Source organism: Hydra vulgaris, chromosome 12, assembly GCF_038396675.1.
Source record: "Hydra vulgaris chromosome 12, alternate assembly HydraT2T_AEP".
Taxonomy (NCBI): Eukaryota; Metazoa; Cnidaria; class Hydrozoa; order Anthoathecata; family Hydridae; genus Hydra; species Hydra vulgaris.
In genome coordinates, this window is record NC_088931.1 from 19238600 (window position 1) to 19265545 (window position 26946).

Consider the following 26946-nt stretch of genomic DNA (forward strand, 5'->3'; position numbering starts at 1 on the left):
CATGTATAACCGCACTAATTCCTGACTAATCCAGAAAACTACAAAAGTCTGGATAATTTTATTCAAAAAACAGTAAGCCCCGATATTTTATAGAATTTTACAAACTGTATCATAAACACGATTTAATAATAAATAATATTATTGAATAAAAACATATTAAAATTATAAACAAATCTGTTATCACCTGACTCTTTGCTCTATTGTTTCTAACAAAGTTTCTCACAAGTTTTCTCAACCTTCTATTTTAATTGATGCTTTTAATAACTTGTGGCTATGAAAATAGCCGTTTTTTAAAAAAATTTAATGCAGAACAGCTTATCAGTATAGCATTTAGTTAATGATATAAGCCTTTATAGATTTGTTAATTACTAGTTATTATTTATTAAATTATTTCTTAAATATTTTTAAAAACAAAAAACATTAAAACTTTGAATTGCTTTTATAAACAATATTGAGATAACAAAGCAAAAATAACAAAAATAGCTAAAAATATGAACATAACATAAAATTCAAAAAACCGCTCAGCATTCTGTTTATTTTACATTTTATTTTACCTTTATTTTAAACAGTTATCAAAAAACTGTCACTTTACTTTTTCAAACTGCCTTCACTCTTATTTTATCCATTGTTTTTTTTTTTGCTGTTTTTCTTTGTGCAATAAACAAGCGTAAGTAGTGCGGTAGTGGTGGAGCGCTCGATTCATAAGCAAGTGGTTCCTAGTTCGATTCCCACCACGTCCCTTCGAGTACTGCGCAGCGGCCATGTTTTTTAAGGTTCGTCTTATGGGGTTATAGAGTTAAGAGAGGGTTATAACCACAAGTTGCTTTTTCATCTGTAAAACTGGCAAAAACTGGCATATGTGCTAATTAGCATAACTGCAAACTGGTATAAGTGTGCCGAAAGTATTTGCAAACATTGGTATAAGTACGAATTGACATAAGTGCGAAATGTCATTTCGCACTTATAGTAATGTTTGCATTTTTATTCGACACACTTATGCCAGTTTTTGTAACTGCTTTGCACTTATGTCAACGTTTGCAAATTCTTAAGGCGCACTTATGCCAGTTTTTTGCAACGCTTCGCACTTATGAAAAGTCAATTTATTGCAGAAAATTTATAACAAATAAAAAACTGGTTCCCTCTGTAGTAACATGGACCAATCAGTTTTTAAAGACACACAAAAATAATGATCCAAACATTTTTTTCTTTGTTTTTAATTTACAAAATGTATTATTTGATAACATGCAAAAAAAAAAAAAAAAATTGAAGTTTGGATTTATTCTGTTATATAAAGATTTGGTGAAAACCCGGGTTTTTTTCAACCCTAAAAACCCCGCACTTAACAAGGCATTAACAATTTATGAAAATTAGAAGTAATTTTTTTTCTTAATTAATTCTGTTGATTTCAAAAAAACTAAAATTGAAATATTTTTCATAAAAGTAAAAATAATCCTATTTACGGTTTGCGACATATATTGCCGCGCTCCTTTAGTTTAACTACCGCATTTAGGCGGCGGTTAAACTGGAGGAAACTTAAGGAAGGCAGAAGCCATTAGAGACGGCCTAGAAAATTTTTTTTCTGATGTCGGCTTCTAAAAAAAATGGTTATTCTGCAAAAATTTACTACAGGGGAGGCATTACTAACTCAGCGTTACACAAAATGACGTTTGAACATGAAATTCGGTCAAGATGAAATACTGTTATTACACTTAACAGTTCCATTACGTTTAGGCCTACTTACATATTTCCGAAGAGTAGTTAGGTGCGCTTGACTGAAACGATTTTTAAAACGTTTCGTCGACAAGCAGCTTTTAACACCTTATTAAATGCGTAAATTGAAATTTCTAAATTAAATATTTAGGAAATTAGTAATTTCATACCAATTTAACTTAAGAAATTTCACACAAAAATTCTGAGTAACGAACAAAACTTTTACGAGGAAATTACTAATGTGATGATCCACCTAACAAATCTAAACTTGAATAATTCAAACAGACTTTCAAATAACAAAAACAAACAAAACAAAAACAATATTCTTTATTTACTGAAGAAATAATTTAAATTCTGTATTATATAATATTTAACCTTTTTTTAAGGCACTTTCCCTCTTCCAGAAAAAATATAAGTTCCTAAATATTAACTTTGTAAAAGTTAAAAATATTAATTTAAACTATATAAAAAATTCCTAAAATAAGTATTAATCTTACAAAGTTTAAAAAGTTTGATGCTGCTCATTAAAAGTTTAAAATGTTAGAAACTTATGAAAATACTAAAGGTAAGGTCAGAAAGAAATAAAATGTTGATTTGGAGATGTATTTTGAATATCTACAAAACACTAAAGCGTTCATTAAATTAGAAAAGCAAAGTTCCCACACCGCCTTGTTCACTTTGTTCTTTAACAAATATTTCAAAATATTGATATATAATTGTTACAGCAAGCAAAATTCCTGTGCCCGATCCAATAGCACCCATAAAATCAGCTAAAACTGATAGAGCTCCTATACAAAGACCTCCAAAAGCAGCAGCAGTTGGTATATATCTAAATAAAAATAATAGTAAAAAGTTTGAAAAAAACAAAAATCAATTCAAAAATAGAAAGCCAAAATAAAATGGCATTACCTATTAAGTTCGTGAATCATTGATTTTTCGCGATGACCTCTCATAACCATTTGTTGCTCCTTGAGTTGCTTAGCAACATCTTTAGCAGATGATCCAGAGACATCAATCCAAGTCTTTGAAAAAAATGCACAAGAACCTAACATAAACACTATATATAACAACGCATGTATAGGATCAGCAGTTATCTGGCTAAGCGATTCAGGAGGTGATAAGTAATAGCATAAACCACCAATAGGGTATGATCTATTTGGACCTCCAGCTTCATTCCATATTCCAAGAAGATTAACAAAGAAGTTTCCAGAAAACTTTGCAGATAACATTTGAGAAATTATGTATACATTTGATACTAATGCACTCTAAAAAGAAATTTAAAAAAAATTGTTCTCAAAAAGTTACACGCCAAAAAACATCTGTATATAATATAAAAATCTTACTTGCAAAATGATTGGGATATTTGAAGTATAAAAGAGTTTAATGGGATAAGAGCTGTATTGACCTCTGTATCGAGCGGATTTAATTGGTAGATCAACTCTAAATCCCTAAATAAAAATTTCGAACAATGAATATAAATAATAATATATACACATAATATACAATACATAAATAATATACATAATATACAAAACTGTATATACATGTATATTATAAACTAGTTATTACAAATACTACTAAAAACCTATCTTACTTGAAAGTATATAACAATTGCAAAAACAAAGACTGTTGCTAACAAATTCATTAAATTTGGTAAATTTTGTCTATAAAAAGCTTCACGTAGACCTCGAACTTTGTCTGTGCGTGTAGCAAGAAGATGAAACAAAGCAATAACAGCCCCTTCAAACTCAGTTCCTAAAATTAAATTATAATTAAAAAAACTAGGCAACTTTAATTATAGCTTCGATTAAAAAAATAAACATGGCTACTACCAATACATTACAATACACTTCTGCAGATTAAGGTAAGTTGATGAATATTTTATGTACACAATAATTTTCAAGCCCTAACTTTAACCATACAGATTGAAAAAAAGAACAACAAAGTGCAAAAATTTGGTATATTATGTTACTTGAATGTAGATATAGTCTGCCTAACAGATGGCTATTTCAGTATGTTACTAATTATGTGTAGACAAATCTTTTTTTATTGAATATATATATCATCCAACTTATTAATGTGTAGATAAATCTTATTTATTGAAACATATTATCCAACCTAAACTTGTGTGGTTAAAAGGATGAGTCTACATTACTAAAACTTATATAAATATGACACTACAGAAAAATTAAAGCAACTCGATGTTTCAGGGAACTATTAATTGATAACATATATTATTATTTTCATAATTTTGCATCTAGGGTTTAGCAGTATAAAGTTTACATACATCAACAAATGTATAAGTAACAAATATTGTCTACACAGATAACAAAAGACATTTAATCCTTTTCTCCTAAGGGTTTAAATAGATAACTGTTAACATCAAACAGATTAAAAAGTATGAAAATATACTTAAATCTACTACGAAGCTAAATAATAAAATTATATTACCTCTTCCTGTATTGACGGTTGCAGGACTGAAGGCTTTCCAAACAATTGTCTCGCAAATATTTGTAGCAATAAACAGTGAAATTCCTGAACCAAGTCCATAACCTTTTTGCAACAACTCATCAAGCAATAGAACAATAAGGCCAGCACAGAAAAGTTGAATGATGATCAAAAGACAAACACCAGCACCTAAATCACTTGGATCACCATACATTCCAGTCATAACATAAACAATAGACTGCCCTATTGTAATGACCATCCCAAACAGTTTCTGGGCACCATTAAACAAAGCTCTATCGCGTGGAGTGTCACCTACTTCAAGTATCTTTGCACCAGCAAGAAGTTGCATAATAAGACCAGAGGTGACTATTGGAGATATACCTAATTCCATAAGAGTACCTCTATTTGAAGCCATAATTACCCGAAGCCAGTAAAATGGATCAGCTGAGTCTGATGACATAATACCAAATAATGGAATCTACATAAAAATACAAATGCTTAAAACATAAAAATACAAATGCTTAAGACATGAAATTAAGAACTTGTAATGTAAAAAGTAAATACATTTTATTATTTTTATGCAAAGTACCTGACAACAAACCAAAAAAATAAATAATGTTATTGCTGTCCATAGAACTTTTTCTCTAAATTGAATCTAAAAAAAATTAGGATTTATTTTTAAAATAGATTTATTTAAATAATAGCCATACAACTTTTTCATGATGAGAAATTAATGAAGGAAAACCAAGAAGCATTTTTTCTTTTACAGGTTCAATTAACCTTGTGTTTTTGCTCATACAACCGTAAATAAATAACAAACCTTTCGTTCTGGTTTAGATACTTCAGGCAATACCGATATAAACGGTTTAAGCAGTTCCAGAAATTTGACTGTAAAAAATAAATAAAAACGATCATAAGAGCATTTAATGATAAAATTTAAATTATAACTACTTATTATTTCACTAGCCACAATATTAGCGCGTGAAGTAACGGCTATTATGAAGTTATTATTTAAGTTTTGTTCCAAATGGTAAGATTTGGTTTAATTAAGTTATCTATAACGAAGACAGTAGCAACAACAAAAATCTTACATCCCATATTTATTTTGTCCTTTATCCAATAATCAGTCCTATTCGGTCAAAGCCAGGCAAGTTGGTAGTGCAAAAGTGGTACCTAATAACACTACTTCAAATCAAAACATTAAAGAAAAGTCAATTCGTTTAAAATAATTCTTTCAAGTTTAGAATTGTATTGTGGGAAATATTATCTGCGAAACGTCATTAGATTTACTTCAAGATGTGCAAATCATGATTACATACGGGGGTGTTATATTTGTTAGCAAATTATATATCAAATATAGATAATTTTATATCATAATTATTTTAAAAATAAAAAGTTAGAAAAAAATTTTTTATTTATAAAAAATAAAAAAAAATAAAATTATTATTTTTTTATTGTCTATGTAAACAAGTAAATAAATTGTCAAGCCCTTATATGCGACACGTATGTTTGTTATCAGTACATTTTACACGAAACAATAACATTTAAAATGGTGATGGAACCATGTGGAACCGGCACTGATTTTACCATACCAATTATTTTTATATCTTCTGTATTAAAGTTAATGACATTAGATGCGTAGTAAGTAAGGTTTAGGTAGATTTACATATTATTATAGAAAGAAATTTAGTATTACTGTTCAATAATTTAGTACTGTTTAACTTGGAATTGTTAAAAATTTAGACCAACTACAATCATTGAAATTTTTATTTTATAAATCTGTAAAAAATAACTCATTTTAAATTAAGCAATTTTTAAATTCAAATAAAGTGATTTTCTCAAAAACTTATGTAAACCAAGTATTGAGTATGTGATATTTACTTTTGAATGCTCATTATGGCGCTACTGTAATTTCCCTCCTAATTTCCCTTATTGTAAAAAATAAAAACTATAAAAAAACTTATACAAATTATAAATAATAATTTTAGAAAATAATGAAAATAATGAAATTTTAGAAAACCCTTTTAGTTTATGATTTGTTTATTTTTTATTTTTTCCACAAAAACAACGAATATTAATATATGATAGGTTTAGAGAACTTGGTGATGACAATGTTTTTTTGTGTTTTATAGATTTTGGTACATTTTAACTCATTTTTGTATTTGTTTAAGAAAGTGATTTGAAGCACAAATAAAACTTAATATACTATTTAATGGTCCAAGCAACTGCCTCATTACTATTAATAAGATCTAAGCCTTAACGAAGGCCTCTAAATGTGGCCTTGACAATGCACACCAAAAGAATGAACAGGGACGCCATTTATGCACAACATGGTACTGTTAGTACTCTAACATTTTATAACTTTTAATGAATGAGCCTCTCTGAGAGCTATCAAACAGTTCTGGAAACCTGGCTACCAGCTGGCCTCAGAACCATAAAACTGAGTTTTAGAGCTGTAACCTTATTAGAAGATAATAAAATGAGTTGCCCAGTCATTAAAACAGAGGCAGAAGCAAAACCCATGCATTGAGTCAAAAAGGTTTAAGATCTGAAATTAAAACAATGTATTATTAATACATCTCCGCCAGCATAATAGATAAAGAAACGGTGCAAAGCTGGTCAATAGATAAAATTTGTTTACCCATTAAGTCTTTTCCTAGGAGGAGTTATACCAGACAGTAGCTGGATGCATTTAACATGTGCCCAAATTAAGTAATTTTATCAATGCACCATCTTTAGCCTTTATACAACCATGAATCCCAAAAGCAGGGGGTGTGTTAAGGTAGAGTTGGCTTCTCTTAGCCTTTGCCTAAAAAAGTGTATGTGGCAAGGCCGCTGGGTATGAAGCAGGATGTAATAATTTACATTTTACCAATTGCAGGATAACCTACTTTTATTATTTTTAATATTTGTGTATTTTAAAAGCCCCTACTGTGAATGGAATTTAAAAGGGTTTTTGTGATAGCCATTATACATTTTATGAATGAAATGATGGTTTCACCTTCATGTTCAGCAGTTTACATTGAGAAAAAAAATTTATGCTTTGGAATATATTTAAATTGTTTTTTGTTATATTACATATGGGGCCTTTTATTTTATTTACTTTTATTTATTATTAAATTATTTTATTAAATAATATTCTAAAAATTAAAAATTAAGGAATGTAAAATAGTTTTGCAAAACTTCCTAATGACATAATTATTTCTTTTTTATTTGTAAACTTATATGTTCTGTAAAAACGTTAAGGTTTTAAGATTCTTTGTCGTAGATTTAAATGAGTAAAAGCAGTTATATAATAAACCATTTAAAAAAACTATTAGAGTAAAACCGGGTCAAACCGCACACCATATCATTCCGCACACTGATTGAAATTATCAAATAAAAACTATGGCTGTGAAAAAAATAAAAATAGATTCAAATACAGAACTATCTTCTCTATTCGAATTGATAAAATTATATGCAGATTCAACTCCATTTTTTTCTTTTTTTATACATTGTTATTTTGAATGCGTCACCAAGCAATATCAATAGACTAGTATAATTTCTGGGTCGCATATTTGAAATTGTGATGAAACAGGTTTTTTGAGTGATTAAGGCAAAGCAACCGTAGTGTGTCGAAAAGGGACAAGACGTGCATTTAAACTTACTGGCAACAATAAAAAAATTCATTGTACTGTAAACAATTGCTGCAACACTGATGGGTATTTTGCACCACATTTGTGATATACAAAGCCAAAAGAAACTTTTGTCCTGACTGGGCAAGAGTTATCCAATTGGCACCAAATATTCGATTTCAAAATCAGGTTGGATGGAGCATGATACATCTATTGAATGGCTGAAAGAACTAAGCAAATTGGTGGTATTTATATTTTAGTATGAGATGAGCATACAACTTACATAACTTTGGAAGAGGTATTACTGTGCAAAAAACACAATAAAATCTTGATTTGTTTACCAGAGCATTCTTCACATATTCTACAACCATTGGATAGAGGTTTCTATTGTCATGTCAAAGAAGCATGGAAAGAAATTCTTACAAATTATTACAAAGACTCAAAATGAAAGAATTTAGGTAAACAAAATTTTCCATTGTTGCTCAAACTGCCTACAGGCTTGATTATGGTTTATCTTGCTATGCCTTTATATACAGTTATAAGCACTTTTGTTTATTAGCTTTTTCATAACATTATAATAAAAGTTTATTGATTTAAAACTATAAATAAATAAACAAAATAGTTGTTTGTAATACAAACGAAGAAGTAACTTTAATTTAATAAAAGGAATTTTCTTTTCTTTAACATATTAGAAGTTAATAGTAAGATAAAATAAATTGATTACAGTTTTTTCAAAAATTGAAAAATAATTATTACACAATTGCAGTACAAATATTTTTTACAACAATTCATGCTTGATGTTTTCCACATAAACTATTTCAAAAGAGTGTTGTAAAAAATATTCTAATTGATAAAACTTTTTGGGTAACTTAAATGGCCTAACATGTAGATAAAATCGCTTTGTACATAAAATGCATAAAGCATAATGCTTCTTAACAAGACCCGTATTGGTAACTAATAAAATATATCTATAAGTTGGTTGCAATCTTAATTAAATATAGTTTATTAAATACTTAAAAGGATCCCCAAGTGCCAAGTTATGTTGTTTTCATATCTTAAATAATCCTTAAAAAATTGTTTATTAATTAATCTTTCCATAACTATTTTGGAAAACTATTATTTATTGTGATATTAGCATAAAAATTACATTTAATATTCAAACAAGATATTTTTACAACTGAAAAAACTATGCAGGTTCATGAAGTTAACATTAACCTCTCAACCGGAAGTATAATGGCAAAACAACAAATGTTTTTTGTTAATATCTCAATAAATAACTTATTTTGGTAATTTTAATAAATTCAAAACTTATTTTCTAATGTTTATTTACAAAATAAACATAACTTATCTCAGCACTTGGGAATCCCTTTATGGAAAAAAAACCAGCTAAATTGTGATAAAACAAACAAAAGATCATTATGTTATGTATAAAATAGTTCTACAACATAAATAATTAACATATCTTTTTCAAATAATGAGTTTATGCTAAAATTTTCAGGAATTGCTTTTCCTATTTATAAAAACTAGCTCATCAAGTGTTGTCAAAGTTTAAGATGGTTCGTGTTAGACCTTGGTCCACTTGGCATGGAATGACCCAACATGAGTATTATTGAAATTGGATTTTTTTTGTGATTTTCTTTTTGATGATTCTCAAGCTGATATCTTTTATCTCTTACACAAATTGCACTGATATAAAATATGGTTTTCTAGTTGGTTACTTGCTAATATTAGTATTTATTTTCTGGTATCAAAAATGTAAGGTTTTGCTAATAAGGCAAAAACAAGTTGGCTGAAAAAGATGCTTCATTTTTTTTACAAAGAACTGAAAACTGATTTCATATATACAATCTGCCTGTTTTATAGTAATTTCTGCCAAAAATGCTTGTACTAATAATAAAACATCGAGAGAAATAGTTATTAGATTTATATTGTTTAAAACTTGTATTTCAAAGTTGATACTAAAGTTTTTAAAGTTGCTTTGATTATCTTTGAAGAAATTTTTACACTTTTTTGGAAATTTGTTTGCAAACATTTTTTAAACTTTTGTAAAATGTTAAATAATTTCAAACTTGAAAGTATTAAAGATTAATACAATATAAATCCGTTTTTTGATTTATAATAATAGTTCATAGTCAAATATATATTTTAAATATTTTGTTAACTTTGTGAGCCATGAATATATAACCAAATTTTAAAAATAACAACTATAACAAAGAGAGCCAACCTTAGCAGATGCTAACTTTGCAATGGATTAAATATATGGTTTCCATGAAGGATCAGTGAAAGCTAACTCAAGAAGAGGTAAAGTAAAAGATTCGGTCAAAAAGAAAAAAGTAAAAGAGTCCTCCACTTTTCTTTATTTTAACTTTCTCATATCTCTCTGCAAGTGCATGGAATGCATTAAAACTAGACCCAAAATAAGGTCAATCAAATCTTGGGTATTGTCTGGCATCGAGATTACACAACACTGGTATTGAACTTATCAGTTATATTGGTATTGTTTTAGTATTGTTGGTATCATTTGGTAATGCACCTCAGGACTCTGCAAGAGTTCTTATTTTATTTTTATAAACTATTAGTAGTTTGAAATAGTAAGTTTATATAATAACTGAGTTATATAATTGATTTCTTATTTTGTATTGTCATTTTAATATAACCAATTTTGTGGTACCACACAGTATTTTTACTGATTTGTCAAACTATTCAGTAAAAATTAGTCAAACTAACCAGTAAAATAGTATAACAAAAAAAAAAGCAACAAATGAAAGATATCCCAAGTCTTATAGATGGTTAAAAAAGCATTAACTAAACCTCTAAAAAGCTCATTTGTAGTTCATAATAAATTCAAATTTTATTTTTGAGACTAAGCCATTTGATACCATACTATTTGATACTATACTATTCTTTTTATATAGGTATTATGTGGTATTGAATCTATACTGAAAGTATCAACATTATCATATAAGTGATACCACTAAGGGTAGCAAAATCGGATATCCTGTCCGGCTTGAGAAAACCGAATCGTATACCAGGTTTATAGTTCACATAGTTAAAAACACTGGATTTTGTGGATATCGGATAATCTGATATCCGTTTAAATCAGATCAGAAACCAGATTTATTCAGATCTGAAACTGTTTATACAAACATTATATATATATATATATATATATTATATATATATATATATATATATATATATATATATATATATATATATATATATATATAATATTATATATAAATGCGGTAGTGGTGTAGTGGTAAGAGCGCTCGCTTTGTAAGGGAGAGGTTCCGAGTTCGACTCCCACCACGTCCCTGGAAGTACCGCGCTCAACTTAGTTTCTCCGCACAGCGGCCTTGCTCGGCAAGGTTTGTGTTTCGGAGTTAAAGAGTTGAGAGAGGGTTGCACCACGAATAACAACTAAAAAAAAAAAAAAAAAAAAAAAACACAAAAAAAAAAAAAATATGAGTAGCCTCCTCGACTGTAGTGGCCCCCCTCGGGCCTTGGGGAGGTGAACAATCTAAAAATATATATATATATATATATATATATATAATATTAATGTTGTTTTTTTGTACCAAGTTATGATACAAAGTCTCTTGTTCGTTGGAGAGTGATCAATATTAAGTAAATTGTTTACAAAATAGATCAGTATTAATATATAAAGAGTTTGATTATTTGAAAAAATACAACTTTGTGATGGAACTTAAAGTTTCATGCCCTTCGGCAATCATCAGCCATATTTTATTCTTTAAATTAAGAAAAAACTTAAAGGTTTTTAGAATAGAGTCCTCAGTGTTATTATAGAACAAAGCAGTAATAAAGTAGTAATAACACTTATTTATCTGTTTTCTTCTACAGGCAGTTTCTCCTTCAATAGGTTTATGTATATATATATATAGATTTATATGTTTAGCAAAAGTATAAGTAGTTATAACATAATTTATTGATACCACAAAAATGTCTCAAAAAACTGGGCGCAAATGTGATATGATTTGGTTAAAATATACACGAGTGACTGTTCCCGAAAGAAAGGGGTGTAGAGCAGTTTGTAATGTGTGTAGAAAAGAAAAGGAAGGTCAAATTCAAAGGATGCATGAACATATAAAAAAGTGCAAGCAATCACAACCCCATGAAATTATGGATTCAATTGAAGATCAACAACTTCTTGAAGGTAATTAAATGAGTGCATTGTCATTTTAAATTTTATACTTCCCCTAAATTGTAAACATATATGTTTAGAGTAATTCAATAAACTGCAATTTCATTTTAAAGGTAACTCACCATCAACATCACAACAACAAATGAAAAGGTTTCAGCCCAATTCAACATCAGCTGATAAATATTTGAAAATTGATAAGTTTTTCACACGAACAAGCCTCAAAGAGAAAGATTTATTTGATCTGCAACTTGGTAGATTTATATACAGTACAAACTCTAGCTTCAGAACAGTTGAACACAAAGAATTTAAAAAATTTATCAATATGCTTCATCCAGGATACACTCTACCTAATAGAACTCAAATTGGAGGAGAAATATTAGATAGGGTTTACACAGAAGAAATTGTAAAATGTAATGTATTGAATGGGAAAATTGTAGCCATGTCTTTAGATGGCTGGAGTAATGTACATAATGAACCTATAGTTTGTATCTCTGTAATTACAGATAAAATTAACATTTAAGTAGAAACAATCAACACTTCTGGTCATTCACATACTGGTGAATATCTTACACAATTAGCAAAAGAAGCAATAGATTCTGTAAGATGTAAATTTGGATGCACAGTAAAAAGCTTTGTGACTGACAATGCAGCTAATATGAAATCAATGAGACAAGAACTGTCATCTGAAAAGATATTATCATAACTTATGGGTGTGCTGCTCATATACTGAATCTTTTAGCAAATGATCTTAACATTGAAAATGTGAGCAAGCATGTTACACAAATAATAAAATATATAAGAAATAATCATCAAGCTGGAGCAATTTATAAATTAAGCAGAGGAACAAAATTGCCACTTCCAACTGAAACTCGCTGGAATTCTGTATGTGATTCACTTGAAAAATATTGCAACAACTGGAGCATCATTTTCACAATGTTTGAAAAAAATAAAGAATTGGATCCTATGATTAGTAAAAAAGTAAGTGATATACAGATAAAGCGAAACGCAGAGGATTTATTAAAAATATTAAAACCAATTGCAGTAGCTCTAGATAAGTTGCAAAGTGATCAAACAAAAATAAGTGACACTGTTGAAATTTTTAAAGATTTGATGAACAGTTTATCATTTTTATCAAACGAAAAAAAAAAAAAAATTGAATCTAGATACCTTCAGATTGTCAGTGATGCTCATTTACTGGCAAACACACTAGATCCTAGATATTTTGGATCTAATATTTCTGAAAATGAAAATGAAGCTGCCATGAATTTCGCAGATAAAGAGTTCAAGAATTTATTACCAATAATATTCAAATTAAAAGCCAAATCTGCTCCATTCGATAAAAGCTATATGTATAGTGAATCTGTTTTAAAAAATGTATCACCAATAGAATGGTGGAAATCTCTAAAAATTGTGATTGTGAATGCACCAGCTTCTAGTGCTGGAATCGAAAGAACTTTTTCAACTTTTGGCCTTGTTCATTCTAAGTTAAGAAACCATTTGGAGGTAGAAAAAGCAGCAAAGCTTGTATTTATATATAGAACATTATATAATGATGTATTGAATAATTTTGATGAAATATAACAGTAATATTGATAAAGAATATAGTTTACTCACATAAAATGCGTTATGCTTTTTTTTAATTTAAAAGGATAACTAAATACTACATTTTTTAATAAAAACCTAATTTAAGCCAAAAAAACCATGGTTTTTTTGTTTTTTTTTAAAAAAAAACCTATGGTTTTTGGTTTTTTTCAAAAAAAACGGTTTTTTTGCAACCCTGATATATATATATATATATATATATATATATATATATATATATATATATATATATATATATATATATATATATATATATATATATATATATATATATATATATATATAACATAAACATAAAACATGCAGTCTTTTTTTAAATGCTTTGAGCATTTTTTAAACACACTCAATGTTTTTTAAACTTTTATTTGGTATTTACATATTATTTAATTACTTAATTTTAAATTAATTATTGTATATAAACAATATTCTAAAGTTTAAACATTTCTTTAAAGAGATCTATTCATATCTTATCTTAATAAATTTATTTGTTTAGTTTTTTTCATAGCCTAATGTTTTAAAAACACATGAACACAAACAATAGTTTTAATATCTTATATTCTATAGTTATAATGATTATAAATATATAAATAAAATAAATACCTAGATTTTTATTTATAACTAAATATTGCATTTATTTTTAAAGAAATTAAAAATAAAAATATTTAATTATCTAAAATTATGAAACTATTAACAATAAAATAAGTAATAAGAAAATAAAAACCCATAAAAATAATGTAATTAAAAAATCAAGCAAAAAAACAATTAAATAACAACTTTAAAGTTAACCTTTGTGATTTATAAACATTTGATTCTGTAATGATTATGAAAATTAGCAAAAAGCGAAAAAATAAAATTATTTGGATATCCAGTCTGCTTTTTCGAGATCAAATATCCACATTTTCAGATTTTTTAATATGGATACCGGACCAGAAATTAGGACATTCAGTTTTTCATATATTTTTGCTTACCCATAGATACCACATGATATGAGTATTGATTTACATGATACCGTTTATCAAGTGTCTAATTAAAACTATAGAGTTGTCTTCATCAAAGTTACCCTTCTTTCTATATAGTTTATAAAAAAATTGTCAACTTCAACAAATTGTTGAAATATATCAACTTGTCAGTAATTTTTACATTTTTATTTATTACACTAATTGTTCAAGAGTATTTTTTTCCATCAACTAAACAAAAAGTTTAATCAAATTATGCTTTTATAAATTTTGGTCATTTTCTTAACTAAAGTAAAAGTAATTTCTACATTTTATAAATTTTGGTCATTTTCTTAACCAAAGTGAAAGTAATTTCTACATTTTATATATTTTGGTCATTTTTGTAACCAAAGTAAAAGTAATTTCTACATTTTATAAATTTTGGTCATTTTCTTAACCAAAGTGAAATTAATTTCTACATTTTATAAATTTTGGTCATTTTCTTAACCAAAGTGAAAGTAATTTCTACATTTTATAAATTTTGGTCATTTTCTTAACCAAAGTAAAATTAATTTCTACATTTTATAAATTTTGGTCATTTTCGTAACCAAAGTAAAAGTAATTTCTACATTTTATAAATTTTGGTCATTTTCGTAACCAAAGTAAAAGTAATTTCTACATTTTATAAATTTTGGTCATTTTCTTAACCAAAGTGAAAGTAATTTCTACATTTTATAAATTTTGGTCATTTTCTTAACCAAAGTGAAAGTAATTTCTACATTTTATAAATTTTGGTCATTTTCTTAACCAAAGTAAAAGTAATTTCTACATTTTATAAATTTTGGTCATTTTCTTAACCAAAGTGAAAGTAATTTCTACATTTTATAAATTTTGGTCATTTTCTTAACCAAAGTAAAAGTAATTTCTACATTTTATAAATTTTGGTCATTTTCTTAACCAAAGTGAAAGTAATTTCTACATTTTATAAATTTTGGTCATTTTCTTAACCAAAGTAAAATTAATTTCTACATTTAGGAATTATTTTCTACATTTTAGGAATTATTACTATTCTTGTTTTTAAATGGTGTAAATAAAAATATGTGCTAACTAGCATTGGTATTTAAAAGAAGAAGTGGTAATTTTTTAAAAATAGTATTATAACTACAAGGCAAGTTAACAGTTTTGACATATACTTATTTTGAAATTTTTTGGTTGCAATAAATAGTCAAATTTAAAACAACTATATTAATGTATTTTTGGGTAAAAAAAATGATCTTATTAAAAACTTACAGCAATTCAAATAACTTATTTAAAAATATATCCCATAAAGTATTCAAAGTAACATTTCTACAAACAGTTAAAGTATAATATGGTAGTAAATTTATTTCAAACAAGTTTTTTCTTATAAAAAAAGAGCTTTTTAATGACATAAATGCTCAAAATTTGTAAAATTTAAACTTGATTATCTTTACTTAAAAATGTCTACATATTCTTTAATTTACGTGCAAATTTATATGGGTTTCAATTTTTACAGACTTATGCAGCAATATGTAATAGATATTATATATTTTTGATTTATTTTGCACCTCTAGGTCCTATTTAGTTTAATGTAATATCAAAAGTGAAAATAATTTAAAAACACATTAATGCAATAAAAGTATATTTATTGCAAACTTCAATATATTTTTTTACAGCCATTCAACTGACTTTGAAGTTCATAGAAATTGGCTAGCAATAACATCAAATCTTCAGATATCTGAATGGTACTTTGAGGTAGTTTTATTTTTTTTTGAACTATTCTTTTCACTGTATATATTGAGAGTATATCAAAATAGTTTATAATAATTGCATTAAAAAAATTATTAAAGAAATATTATTTTCATTATTTGTTATCATTATAAAACATGAATTTTACTACTCATATCTAAAACTTTTATACCTGATTCCATCACTACTGAATAACATAAAGTCCAAACAGGTGGTAAGGCATGACCAGCCCCACTTATGATTTCTGTATGTGCTACCAATTTTCCTCTTTCTTGGTATGTTACTTGACCAACTTGGTGCTGTCTTTTCCGAGTTACGACTTTAGAAATGTGCTTCACTGTGGTTACCCCAGTTTCATCCAGGTTGTAAATTTGGGATTTTTGTGACATCTAAAACCAACAAATATAGTTCACCAACTTTACAATAGAACACACATTGAATTTCAGTCTATAACTTGCAGAAGATGTCACATAGAATTTTAATAACATGCCTAACAGAAGTAGAATGAATATTATTTTATTAAAATTTCAAAATCTTGAAATTTACCAGACCCAAAATCTTTTGGTTCTGATAAAGATCTTTTCAATCTGTCCCATTTCTTTGTAACATTCAGAAGTAACTAACACTATCATCACTGTTGGCAGACTCAGGTACCAGGTAACTTGTATCTCACCATTACTCTAAACTTTGCTAATAGTTATTTTGTACTATGGTATTTATATCTTCAATGTCTTTTTCACTCTAGTGAAAAATCTTTTTTGAACTTTGACAGGAGCAACTTCAAATTTTAATTGTATAGAATTTACTGCAATTAATTTTCTCATGGGTATTGGAAATCCTTTTCAGTTTATGAAATCTGTACCTAGCAGCTTGATTTTTTGCCTAAAGTACCACAAGTTGCAAGTTATCAGTAACCACTGTGCTTATAAATTTTAAAAAGAGTGAATAATAAAAACAACATAATTGTAACAAGAAAATTTCTTCAACATTTTGAATGGCTGCAGCAAATAAAATAAGTATTAAAAAAAAATTAATCTGAAGCAATTCTGAGTTAATGATTTCACATAATTTACATAAAATTAAAAAATAGTTGAGAATTTAATTTTTATGTCTTTTACAAAAAAAAAAAAATCATGTTTTTTTTATTTTTTTTTTATTTGAGGACGCTATATATGTGCACATAAATTCAAATTTAAATTTTGTATTTAGAAAACATCCGAATGGACTTTAGATTACCCACCATTTTTTGCTTGGTTTGAATATGTTCTATCTTTTTTGGCTGTATACTTTGATCCTAAAATGTTGGTTATAGAAAATCTCAATTATGTCAGCAAAAAAGCAGTGTTTTTTCAAAGATTCTCAGTTGTTGTGTGTGATCTCTTTCTATTTTATGCACTTAAAAGGTATATATTCAATGTCATTAATTTCAAACATTTGTCATTAATTGCAATATTACTGTCATAAATTGCAAGCACTAATGTCATTAATTGCACACATTAATGCTATTAATTGAAGCACAATTTTTATATAATTTGTTTTTTCAAGGATTTTATTTGTGTAGTTTTTTTCATAAACTTAAATATGAATATCGTTTTTGTTTGAAATAGTAAGAGACCATAAAGTATAATTTGTTGTTAACATTTGATATTCCATATTTAATAATTAGGTGTTTGTTTACAATCATCTGTTTTTTATTTTTTTATCTGTAACTGTTTCATGTTTATGAACATATTTCTAATAATTAACATATTTCTAATAATTATTGTTTATTATAAGTTTTTTTCACATAAAATTTGCTCTAAATAAAGATGTTGAATGCTGTTTCCATATTTTTAAAGTCTAATATGTTTTTTCTTACAGATATTGTAAATTATGCCTGACAAGAATAGAATCAGTGAATAAAACTAAAGAGGAATCATTGTTTATTGTATTAGGCGTTCTAATGAATGCAGGACTTTTTATGGTTGATCGTATCTTTTTATTTGTTTATTTATATTAAAGTATCAATAAATTATTTAAAGTAAATTAGGGTTGGTAATTTATTTTATATTAAGTTTATTTTTATCAAAATATCAATAAATTATTTAAATTAAATTAGGGTTGGTCATTGGTCACTTTTTACAAATTTAGAATAAGAATTGCAACTAAGATTTCTTTTAATATATAAGGGTATATTTTTTTGGCCTATATCAATTTAATGATCCATATATGTTTATAAATAATATAAACAATTAAACATCAGTTTTAATATTATATTTCTAAATGCTTTAATTTTTTATTTTGGTTTTATTTTGATTTATAACAATATATATAAATATATATATATATATATATATATATATATATATATATATATATATATATATATATATATATATATATATACACATAAATATAAATTAAAAAAGTTTTTCTAATTAGAAAAAGAGCTGAATACAAATAATATATAAAAGTATGAATAATAAACATAATCTACATATTTCATTAATAAATATTGAAGAGGGTTGAAAATTTAGTAACAGAAGGAATGAAAGATTTTATAGATGTTAACAGGTAGGTTAAAAATTTTACTCAAATTTTTTGTGACATCATAGAACTTGATTCTGATATTGTTAAAGCTTTTAGGTGATGAAAAATATTTTTTTTAATTTTTTTAAAATATTTTTGATCAACTAAAAGAAGTTGGTCTACATTTACATGAAATTAGCTTACTTAGGCAAATTTATATCAAATATAATTTGTTATCATCATAAATACTTAAGAATAACTTTGTGTAAGAATTTTATTTGGTTTTCTAGATAATCGATTTAAAAGTTAGACTAAATTTACAGAAATGTTGACCAAAAGCATTTATAAACTTCAAAATGTTCTAAATCATGTTGAAAACAACATTAAAAAAGAAAAGAATTAAATGCTTTAAACCCCTTTATGCTTTCAATACAATTTAGATATTCAATTGGGAAATTAAAAACTAGATTGTGCCATTTAGTTCGAAATGTTAAAGTTAAAATTTTTTTTTTGGAATTTTGTAGTATAAAGAAAAGAGGGAGTCAAAAACCATTGCTAAAAGCATTATATAATTTATGAATAGCCCTTTAGTTGCAAATTCCAAATAATTGAATAAATTCCATAAATGTTATTTCTAATGTGATAGTTAAAAGAGTCATGCTCAGCTTTCTCTTATATAATTTTTGAAAACCTAGAGCTTCAACCATTTTTATGTTACTTAGAAGGCTTGAGAAAATAAAGATTGAAAATAAAAATGACAATAAATTTTTTTTTTTGTTATTTTCAATCTTTATTTTTAGTTTTTTGCATACTTTTAAAGCATGATATTTAGACAAGTTATCTGCCTATTATATATATTTTATCCTTTTTTAGGTCTCAATTACAGGTGTTTTTTTTTATAATGCCTATTAGCATATGGAGGCTCAGATTTGGAAAAATAATAAGCATATGTAAGCATGTTCCTGAGCCTAGATAAACCATTTAAAAGATTTAAATTTTATTTAATTAAAAATTTTAAATATATGCATTTCTAAATTTAAACCAACAAAAACAACAAAAATCAAAGTTTATGTTTTGCAATGCAACGACTTTATGAAGTAATGAAGTCATTGTGTTGCAAAACCTAAACCTCAATACTTGAACAGAAAACATAAAGTTTAAGAGTCACTCTGAAGTGTTTTATTTCTCTCCCTTTTTTTTTCTCTCGCTTTTAATGTGTAGCTTATTTAATAGCATATTCAAAATGTTTATTTTATTTCTAAGTCTTAATTTCAGATACTGTTAAAATTAGCAATAATAATGTCAAAAAGAATAAAGAAAAAGCCGCCTACATTGGCAGTGTTTGATTTTACAAAAAATGTAAATTATACTTTGATAGTGCCCCCACCATTCATTATTGATCCTGGCAGTGATCAACCCATAGGAAATCAGGGTGATATTCAACCGGCGGAGGTAGATGATGCTATAAATAAAGATGCCAACAAAATTCTTCCAGATGACACCTTTATTGGTTCGGGCAAGAAGGAATGCGAAGTTCATATCTTTGATTTCATTGATAACATTTGTATATAGTATGTTTTATTTTTTATTATTATACTACAACATTAATTCAGCTACATTAAAACCAAAGCAAATACAGAGCATAAGTCAAATTTTATTCTTCTTATACCCATTAACTTTTAGTAACGCACACACTTTTAGAAAGTATTGAAATAAGTTATTCAAAATTTTGTTAGAAATATGTTTAAGTTTAAGCATATTGCTAATAAAATTTTTTAGTAATTTTTTTAATTTTTTAGTAATATTCACCAAATGCCTTTGACATCATTTGGTCAATATTACTAAAATATTTTTCAAATTTTGAAGTACAACATCTAAAAAACAAATAGATATTTTTTAAAAAATAATTTAGTATTGACTTTTGAGTACAAATAGCAACAACATTAAATAAAATAACAATTTTGAAGATGGTCACTTTTGAGCTTTGTCTGATTCTTAAAAAGGCGGGCCTTGATCAAAAAAAAAATCTATGATAAATATAGTTTAATTTCTTCTTACTTTTGCAATACCGTATTGGTTTTTTTTATAAATATGATAGTTGACAGGTCAATATCCATTTTTGAAAAAAACTTTTTACCATAAACCCAGGACTTAAGCTATTATGAGGTTAAGAAAAATGTGCTATTCGACTTTTACTCCAATCAATATTCTAAAAAAATTTAAAAGTTTTTATTTATTGAATTTACCTTCTAGTATAATTAGTGTATTAAAAAAATTTTGATGAGGGTCACTATTGAGCTCTGCTTGATTAAAACTGAAAAAAGTTTTAATCAGGCAGATTTTTTTAAAAGATTCTTTAATACTATTATTAAAGGAACTTTTAAAAGTTCTTTTAATAATAATATTATATTATCAATTTTTTATTTTCTATATTATTTTTTTAAAAAACTTTGTTTCTAAAACTGAATATAAAAATATAAAAAATTGCAAATTTGGTAAATTTTTAGATCCAACTGTCAATTTTTAAACCCCCATTAGATATTTGCAAAATTTATGCTTTAAAAAGTATATATAATTTTACCTGGATCCTAATACTTTTATTAACACACACATATATATATATATATATATATATATATATATATATATATATATATATATATATATATATATATATATATATATATATATATATAGTTTTACATGGATCCTAATACTTCTATTAAAAAATAATATATTGAAGATTATAGTTGCTTACTTTTGAGGATTTGTAAGAATTTTTATTTCCCCTGTAAGTCTTATTTTATTTGAAACGCTCTTTTAGTAATAAAAAAAATTTTTTAAATATGTATGTATTTACTGATTGGTTTTTAAATATATATGTATTTACTGATTGGTTTAGGTTGGATCAGACTCATGGTTATGATTTTATGAAATAGTTTTACATTTCTTTAAATATTCAAGTTGGTATACAAAAATATTTTTTATAGCTGTAAATAAAAATATAAAATATGGCATATAATAGTTAACTAAAGTAATTAAAATAAATATAAAAATTATTTTTTACATATTTATGTCAAAATATTTAACTTAAATATATATAAATTAAATTAAAAATTGAAAATAGTAACAAAAAAATAGTAAAAAAAAAGTATAAAAAACTTGTTACAGGAACCAAGTAAAGTTGTTATGATAACAAACAATGTATAGAGCATAGCAAATCGAATAAAAAAATGAATGTTTATTCAATTTATTATTTATGTATTATTTCAAACAAAAGTTACTTAACTCTTTGGAGATATTCATTTTCAATATAATGGCTTCTTGTTTGGTTTTCTAATACTTTCAATTTTAGAAATGAAACAGGTCAGTATTAGCAATGTAATTAAATAGATTGAACAATTTATATAGAATTTTATTGTAATTTATTGTGACATTTATTATCTGTAAGTTGTTTAAATGTAATAAAAAGTTAAACAAAAAATCATTCTAAGAAAAATTAAAGATTATAATTAAATATAATTTTTTAATTTGCAGGGACGGTTTCTTCATAGTGCGTTTTGGTTTACTATTTTGCTAAACTTAAAGCATATATATGTTTATGTTGCTCCCGTGTATTTTGTTTACTTACTAAGAAATTTTTGCTTTAACGAAAATAACAGATTAAAGTCACAAAGTTGTATGTTTTTTATATTTTATTTATATTTGAATTTGTATATTTTTCTCATGTTTAAATATAACTTGAAAAAAAATTTTTTTTGAGTTGCTTAAGTACTTTTTCATAGATATTTGTTCACTAATTGGTGTGTCTCCGAAAGATTTTTCAATAAAACATTTGATACAGTTGGGTCTTGTTGTATTAGCTATATTTGGAATATCATTTGGACCCTTTATTTACATGGTACTTTTTGTTACACTATTTTTACTTTTTTTACTTTTTATTTTTTTCAAATATAATTTTTTTTTTAATATATGATGATTTAGGGTCAGATAACTCAAGTACTATCCCGCCTTTTCCCTGTAAAGCGAGGTTTATTACATGCCTATTGGGCATGTAATTTTTGGTCGCTTTATAGTGGTCTTGACAAAATAGCATCAATAATAGGTTTTATTTTTCTGGTTTAATACTTATAATAATAATAAATTTTTTATTAATTATTATAATTATTATAATATATTAATAATATTTACTCAGTTTTGCATGTGATTATTTTTGTAACTTTTATTTCTGCAGGTTCTTACCTAGGTTTAAATGTTGGTTCTAAGCCTGCTTCATTGACTGGTGGTTTAGTAACACAGCAAAGTTTTTCCATGCTTCCAGACATACCTTTAGTCGTAACTTTTATCTTCACTGTAATTACAATCTTGGTAGGTTTTTAAGTTTTTTTAAGATTTTGGTATGCTGTATATTTGTGTTTAATTTTGTAATATAATGTGTTAATTCACTTTTTAGCCTTGCTTGATAAAGATTTGGTTTAGACCAAATGAAAAGAATTTATTTCTTCCATGTTTAATACTTTGTGCATATGCATCATTTATATTTGGCTATCATGTACATGAAAAAGCTATTCTTATGGTTACAATACCAATGACGTAAGTAATTTATATCTGCAATCTAATTTTTGAAGTATAAGAATACAAAAGCCTGTTACTTATATTTTATTAATTTAGACATTAAAATTCGATATTAATAAAAAAAATTTAGCAAACAGTGTTTCTAATTGTAAATTATGACATTTACTAAAAATTGTCCACTATTTGCAGACTGTCAGAATTTGCAGACTGTCATTTTTTGTTTAATTTTATATTGATTTTTACATGTAAATTTTTTCTTTAATATTTGGATTGATTTAAGGTTTGTTTAACCTAAAATTTATTTTTTGCAATTTGAGTTGTTTTTGATAATATTATTTCATTTATTCACAGTTTTAATTTATTATTTAGAAAAATTGAAATTTTTACCTCGTTTTCAATCTTTTTCTTTTAAAGTTTAGATTTTTACAGTTTTTTGTTGAATTGTTGTTATTATTTTTATTGGTTGATAAACTGAATTTTTAGTATATTAAACAATTTATAGCTCTTAAGAATAAGGGTTAAATGGAATGATGTGTGGCTGGATTTTAAGTTTTCTGGTTAATGTGGAGTTTCAATGCTAAATATTTATATTTTAATAATAAAAAAACTTTTATGTAAAAAAAAGATGTCAGCTTACAGCAAGTGGTAAATAAACGAATATCCGTTTTAAAACATACAAAAAAACTTCCACTTTGTTTCCTCGACTTGTTTGGGTGCTCAAATGAGATACAAATCTTGGACTTGGGTAAGGCATGACTTGGCAGACATGGTGATAAATATAATAATAAAGAGAGATAATTTAATATTACAATATTTAATTCAATTATAATTTAAGTTTTTTGTTTTGTCTTTTCAAAATGTACTTTGTTAGTTTAATGTGCAAACCTTGAGCAAATTTTAATTTCCTAATATTTTATTAATATTGTAGTTTATATTTTTCTTTAATTTCTTATGGAGAATGTATTTAAATATAAATATATTCTCGATAAGAATTTTGTATTCATTTTTGTATAGGTATCGTTTTCGAAAGATGAATGAAAGTTGTACCAAGTAGTAAAAAAGACTTTCTTTTTAAAAAAAAAGACTGATATAGACTCAGATACAAAATAAATGGAAAGAGTTGACTATTACTGAACTCAACTTTTTTAAAAAAAAAAATGAGAATGGAAGAACAAAGAATCTCGTAAAAATGTTAAAAGCTGTTTAACAATTAAGAACAGAAATGCTAATGCAGAGCAAAGTTTATTCAATAACAAAAGTTCATTGAATTCGGAGCGAATAAAATTAAATGATGAAACTTGACCTTGAAAATATCAAAGGGGTATACAAGAAATTGCCTGGGAGTGCTGATGGAGTATACAAGGAGTATACAATGCTGATGTTCTCTCTAAACATGTTGTTAAATAGTTTAAAGATGCTCATGGAATATATATATATTATAATATTTCAAAACAAGAACTTATTGTTAAAGAAAAACAACTCAAAGGAATTGAAAAAAATTGAAAACATAACAAAAACCTGGAACAAAGAAAAAAAATGTTAAAAGATGAAAAATGAAGAAAAGTGTAGATCTAGAATTTCGGCTTGCTCAGAGAATATTGGATGAAGGAAATCTAAAGATTTTGTTGCTTCATCCAGTATTCTCATACATATCAATAATGAAGACATGATACATATAAAATTGCCTGTTAATTTAGTAAACAGTACAAAAGGAAACTTTAAAATGCTTGTGAATAAATACTTGTTTAATACAAAAAATTGAAAAAGACTAAATAATTATTTCAAAAAATCAAACTAGTTTTTATTTTAAAATTGTGATAAATAAAGCGAGCTTTAACTTCTTGTTAAATTTTTTTAAACCTCATGTTGGAGCAGTTTCTTTATTTTGTTAATTTTTTTAACTTTATTTTTGGTCTATATAGAACTTTTTTTTGTATGTTTAACAACAAAAAACAGTAAAGATTGTGTAAAGAAAGTTTTTGACGAAAGCTGATTTATTTTTCCTAAGAACTTAAATATATTTTTTTTTATTAAATATATAATTTAATAAAAAAATAAAAATAATATTTGTTGTTTTTTTATTTTTTAATCAACTTTTTTTTCTTTTCTTTTTTTATATTTTTTAAAAAAAATTTATTTTGACTTTCTTTTTATGAAAAAATTTGAGGTTTTAAAAAACCAATCAAAAAAAAAATAATTTAATTTTTTATTATAAATTTAATAAACGATACATTTTTAAAATAAAATATATCGTTGATGTAAAAATTATCCTAATATCAGCATTAGTACATTGCAAACTAAAGATAAATTCCTTTTGTAAAGAGCTAACTAAGATACGATACGGTTTCTTTGTTTTTAAACGTGCATTAAATAAGTTTATTCTATATATAGAGAGTTGTTATTTGAAAAAAACGTTAATTTACAAAAACACTTTTTGTGTCTTTCAGAGATCAAGTCAAGTCAAAATCAAAATGTTGATTAAAAATCTAATTTATTAAAAAATGAGAAAATATTTTTAAAACTTAGTTTTCATTTTTCTCTTTATTTTATATTATTATTTTCACTTTCTTAAAACTGAGACACTACAGACAAGAATTTAGGTATTTAACTCTAAGTACTTATAAATTGAAAGTAATTAGGACATTATCACGAACTGCCAGAAACCAGAAGAGCTTTTTATTTGAAACTTATTTGTTATTTTTTATAAGGTTACTTTCAACCAAGTCAGAGGAATATGCTCGAGTATTTACGATATTATCTATTACTGCAAATTTTTCTATTTTCCCCCTTCTTTACAAGGAAGCAGGTAAAGATATTTTTCTTTTTTTTTATCAATATTGCTTTAATATCAAAAAGCCAAGTTTTTTACTTTCACTTGTCACTTTTACTTTATAACTTTTACATTTTTTTATATTAGAGACTCCGCTGAAGTTATCTTTATTTTTGCTGTATACATTTTTATCAACTTATTGTCTTTATCATTTTTATGGGTATATATTTTTTGTCATGTTTTTTTGTTTGTTTTTTTATTATTTATGATAAGTACAAGTGAATTTTATGGGTAAATTTATTTTTGTCATGTTTTTTTTTCTAATTTATAATAAGTACAAGTTATTTTTTGATTTTTATTCTTACTTTTTGTATTCTCAATTATATACATTTTTTCAGCCAGAAAAGCACTGTTCCTGGATTAGGCATTCCGTTCATTAAAAGATACGAAGCATTTTACTTATACGGCTATATACCTTTATTTATTTATTGTAATATTGGACACAATATGATTGATTGGAATGGTAAACTTCCTTTTTTGCCGCTAATGCTGACATCTTTGTATTGCTCAATCGGAGTTATATGGTCTTGGCTTTTAATGTACGTAAAATTCATTATCGAATCATAAAATGATATACAAGCTTTCTTCATGGCATGATTTTACAGAAATCAGTATAAATAAACTTCGCACCGGGGGGTTTGGTGAAGTTTTTTTGAAATACTGTAACTTCTGAATATTTTTATTTGGAATAAATTTTGTAAATATAAATGAAATATTAAAAACATGTAGAATCTTGATTGTTTGTTAAATAATGAACTGACCATGATGCTTGTGTTGCGTTACATTTTTTAT

The 26946-nt window shown here is 25.7% G+C and overlaps 2 protein-coding genes across 2 annotated transcripts; one reads left to right on the forward strand and one right to left on the reverse strand.

The window, feature by feature from the left end:
- Nucleotides 1-2299: 2299 nt before the first annotated feature.
- LOC100200475 (protein transport protein Sec61 subunit alpha) lies at nucleotides 2300-5429 on the reverse strand. Its single transcript, XM_065812442.1, has 8 exons — nucleotides 5250-5429; nucleotides 4979-5046; nucleotides 4748-4813; nucleotides 4162-4636; nucleotides 3305-3465; nucleotides 3054-3158; nucleotides 2620-2975; nucleotides 2300-2539 (listed from the first exon to the last, which is right to left on the reverse strand). Exons 1-8 carry the CDS (start codon nucleotides 5254-5256, stop codon nucleotides 2353-2355), a joined length of 1425 nt encoding a protein of 474 aa, XP_065668514.1. The 5' UTR covers nucleotides 5257-5429; the 3' UTR covers nucleotides 2300-2352.
- Nucleotides 5430-5627: 198 nt separating this feature from the next.
- On the forward strand, nucleotides 5628-26920 carry LOC100199195 (dolichyl pyrophosphate Glc1Man9GlcNAc2 alpha-1,3-glucosyltransferase). Its single transcript, XM_065812443.1, has 13 exons — nucleotides 5628-5799; nucleotides 16169-16247; nucleotides 17451-17644; nucleotides 18102-18211; nucleotides 22048-22115; nucleotides 22287-22428; nucleotides 22535-22650; nucleotides 22734-22854; nucleotides 22984-23117; nucleotides 23203-23342; nucleotides 26033-26130; nucleotides 26242-26314; nucleotides 26493-26920. The coding sequence occupies exons 1-13, from the start codon at nucleotides 5708-5710 to the stop codon at nucleotides 26719-26721; spliced, it is 1596 nt and encodes a 531-aa protein (XP_065668515.1). The 5' UTR covers nucleotides 5628-5707; the 3' UTR covers nucleotides 26722-26920.
- Nucleotides 26921-26946: the final 26 nt, after the last annotated feature.